This window comes from Acanthisitta chloris, unplaced genomic scaffold (genome assembly GCF_000695815.1).
Source record: "Acanthisitta chloris isolate BGI_N310 unplaced genomic scaffold, ASM69581v1 scaffold34120, whole genome shotgun sequence".
Classification (NCBI taxonomy): Eukaryota; Metazoa; Chordata; class Aves; order Passeriformes; family Acanthisittidae; genus Acanthisitta; species Acanthisitta chloris.
The window spans coordinates 92-4,042 of record NW_008650540.1 but is presented as its reverse complement, the minus strand read 5'-3'; the positions used below and the strand labels follow the sequence as shown (position 1 = coordinate 4,042).

The following is a 3,951-nucleotide window of genomic DNA, read 5'->3' as shown; positions in this document are numbered from 1 at the left end:
TTCCCTCCCCCTAACACCACTTGCTTTGGGACTAGCAATGACTCTTCTTGGCCAACCAGATGTTGCAGGCACTCACCAGTTTGGCATAACCTCGATGATCCAGAATGAGGTTTTCTGGCTTGAGGTCCCTATAAATGATCCCTTTGGAATGCAAATAGGCAAAAGCTTCGACCACACATGCTGTGTAAAACCTGGTGGTGGAATCTTCAAATGAACCTCTGTGGAAAACAAGGGAGGAAAAGACAGTGAAGGGATTAGATGAATCTCTGTGAGGTGGATCTCTTCCATATGGACTTCACTCTACTATTCAAATGTATATATATGAAATATATTTATGATACATAGCTATAAAATTCAGTAGAATCACTCTAATACCTACAAAGTGCCTGTTGCTAAACTAATTTTTATATATCATAATATATAATATAATTATAGGTATAATTATAGCATATATCACTATATATAAAATGCAATTATATATATGTAATTATATATATATACAATTATCGCTATATAATTTAATTGCATTTTCAGTTTTGAAGTTACCATCTTTGCCTTCAAACCCTCTTCAGATCTTCAGTCATTTTAGGGTTTATTGTCTAATTTAGAAAGAAATCTTACAAATTGTAAAAGCAAAAGGGATTTTTTTTCCAATTATAATCATTGGCTTTTGGGTCCTAAAGGTATTTTGATGCATGAGATGAAGAAGTCCTGTATTAATGTTCCTGATGGAAACAAAAGGCAGAAGAATCCCAGCTGTTAGGACTTGAATGGTTAAGTGCAAATTCATCCTAAACTGCACTTTTAGATCTTTGTTTCTGCAGTTTACAACCAGTTCTCCAAAGAAAACCTTATCCCTCTCTGCCTGCTGGCATCAGGCAGTGGGAGCTGGCTGAGCTCAGGAGTGTGTCTAAGCTAGGTGGCAGCAGATCTCCAGTTTAAATCCCAGAAAATTAAATAGGGAATTTTCAAGTTCTGAGAAAAGCTCATGAAAAATCCAACCTGGCACCTGCCAACTTTTGCTACAGTTCTTGTTTTAGTGACCTGGAGAAAGTTGTTGGGAAAAGGAAGAGCTACAAAAACATTGTTTGGGGGAATTAAATAAGAATTTAGCCTTTGCTTTCTGCTCAATCTTTGAAGATTTGATTGAATTCTGTTCCAATGATGAATCTATTACATAGTTACACACAATTCACCACATCTTTTCCTGCCCTGAGGGCATGTTCCACATACACCCACCTGCTCACCCACCCTCCAAGGTCAAGCCCTCCTAAGGCAGGAAATACCAGGACCACATTTGCTTGGGCATGATATGTAATTACATGCTTTCCTAATGAGTTTTTTTCTGCATCCTGATGGAATACTGCTCCTTGCAGGGTGTGGATTTGATGCATGATCCCACTTTGATCAATGGCTCTGATGTAATATGTCCCATCTGGGCTAACATGGTGATCAGACCTGAGTGAGTCATAACCACTGAGCAATATGGACAGATACTGTTTATCACAGTGTCTTTGGGCCACAGGTGGATGTTGCTATCTGCAGTAACAGAGGGTGAGCAGTGGAGCAAACACAGGCATGAGAAAAGCTCTGGGATGGGAAATTGTGATGTAAGAACTGTGCCAATAGAGGGACATGTTGCTGCTGGAGCAAGTTCAGAGGATTTGGAGATGCTCCAAGGGCTGGAGTACCTCTGCTCTGGAGACAGGCTGGGAGAGCTGGGGGTGTTCACTGGAGAAGAGAAGCTCCAGTGTGACCTTAGAGACCCTTCCAGTCCCTAAAAGGGCTGCAAGACAGCTGGACTTTGGAAAACAGCCTGGACAGACAGGACAAGGGGTAATGGCTTTCAACCAGGGTTAGATTGGAAATTGGGAAGAAATTGTTCCCCGTGAGGGAAAGTGATACTAGAAAACATTCCACTTTGTAGAACAGCAGTTTCTTACAACTCACCTGTCCCTGAGAATTGTCCAGAGCTCTCCACCTAGACAAGCTTCCATCAGCATGTACAGGTACTTGCTGTCCTTGAATGTCCTGTAGAGCCTGTCATGGGCAAACAAGAAGATTACCAATAAATCAATGATCCAAGTGCAGGCACCAAGTGTTCCCACAGCCACAGACTATGTGGCAGTGATGGGTTAATGGTTGGACTGGATGATCTTAGAGGTGTTTTCCAACGTAAACAGTTCTGTGGTTCTATGATTCATCCCAGGAAGCACCACAAGACTAAGAATATCTTTCAGAGCCACTGTTAAAATTGAAGGAGATCAATTAAATGGGAAATATTTCAGCATCTGAGTGGTGAAGTGGATCTTGGACCTCAGAAGGAAAGGTCACCACTACCCCAGGTGCTATACATGAAATCTGCCATTTCTAAGGGAATAACCTGGAAAACATGTAATATGAGGAAGGGCTTAGGGAGTCAGGGTTGGTTAGCCTGAAGAAGAGGCTCAGGGGTGACCTCATGGCTCTCTCCAATTCCCTGACAGGGGGTTGGAGAGAGGTGGGGGATGGTCTGTCCTGCCATGGCTGCAGGGAGAGGACTAGAGGGAATGGCCTTGAGCTGAGTCAGCTGAGACAGCTGAGAGTCAGAGGAGATATGAGGAGAAATGTTTTCCCTGTCAGGGTGTTCAGGTTGACAGACTGAGCTCACTATGAGGCTGTTCAGACACTGAAATATTGGCCAGGGAGGTGGTGGAGTCACCAGTCCCGGAGGTGTTCAAGAGGTGTCTGGATGTGGCACTGGAGGATCTGGTCTAGGGTTTGGGAGGTCCAGCAGTGGCAGGTTAATGGCTGGACTGGATGATTTTGATGATCTCTTTCAACCTTGATGATTCAATGATTCTAACCTGACACCGGGCTTTCCAGAGAAGTTTTTCTATCATTTTTTGGCAACATCTATTTAATCTTGTTCTTCAGGTTACTGAGTTCAATCAATATCTTCCTTCCATGGGATCATTTCCAAGAAGCATCAATTCATGAATCATTTCAAAACTTAACTCCACTGGTTTGGTAGAGTCTAAGGAGAACCCACTGACATGCAGGTAGCTAGAAGTGCTCTTTCTATTCACTCACAGGAAGGAATGTGGACGGAAAACTGCCTCAAGGGATAGGCTAAAGCTTTATGAATCCATCTTCCTTCTCAAGTGCAATTGTGTGCTAAAATCCAAGCTCTGTGTTTAATAGGATTATTTAATTATATTAATTATATTTGTTCATATATGTGTTTAATTACATAAATAAAACTATGAGAGAAAAAAACTCCAGAGAATTCCTTTTTTCACTTAATTTTCATGTTGAACTACTTTTGCACTTCTTGTTACACATGTGGGTCTATCCATTGAGGCTTCCAGCAGTAGGAGGATCCTGGGAAGGTTTCTTTGCAGCTGCACTGTTTAGATACTAATTCAAAGAATCCAAACTCCACAGCAGAAGAGAATGCTGAGGCATCCTCAGTTCTGGTGGAATTTTGCATTCATGGGACTTTCCAAGAGTTAAAAACCAAACCAGGTGGTTTTGCAGATTCCACCTCTTTCCAGCTAGTGATAAATCCAGTTATTAATAGATTTCATGGAGCTGTGTGATGGACCAGTGGGAAAACACAGCAGGATTTGGTTCCTTTTGAAGACATTCAGTTAAATATTAACTCAAGGGACATTGCAAAGCATCCAGCTTGGCTCTGAGACACTTTCTCATCGTGGTGCCAGACAACATTTGTCTCCTGCCTGTGTCTCCCTAGCATCCAGCACACAGCTCAGCAGCACTTCTCCACTCTACTTTTGGCATGTTTAACACAGAAAAAGATCCTGGCAGGAGCAGCTGTGATGTAGGCAGGAGTTTGGGGCCTGAATCTGCTCAGTGCTTATCTCTCTGGAAAATATTCTGCAGCTAAAAGGGAATATTTACAGCTATAGCCAAATTTTAAGGGGGAAAAACCCCAACAAAACCCAATGT

The 3,951-nt window shown here is 42.2% G+C and overlaps 1 protein-coding gene across 1 annotated transcript in view; it reads right to left on the bottom strand.

The window, feature by feature from the left end:
* The window catches only part of PRKG1 (protein kinase, cGMP-dependent, type I), a gene marked incomplete at its 5' end in the record, with an annotated part of 9,386 nt that extends 7,346 nt beyond the window's left edge, over positions 1-2,040 (bottom strand). Inside the window, 2 exons of the mRNA XM_009069394.1 lie at positions 77-218; positions 1,951-2,040. Coding sequence (XP_009067642.1) covers positions 77-218; positions 1,951-2,040 — 232 coding nt within the window. The remainder of the gene's footprint in view (positions 1-76; positions 219-1,950) is intronic.
* Between the last annotated feature and the right edge of the window lie 1,911 nt (positions 2,041-3,951).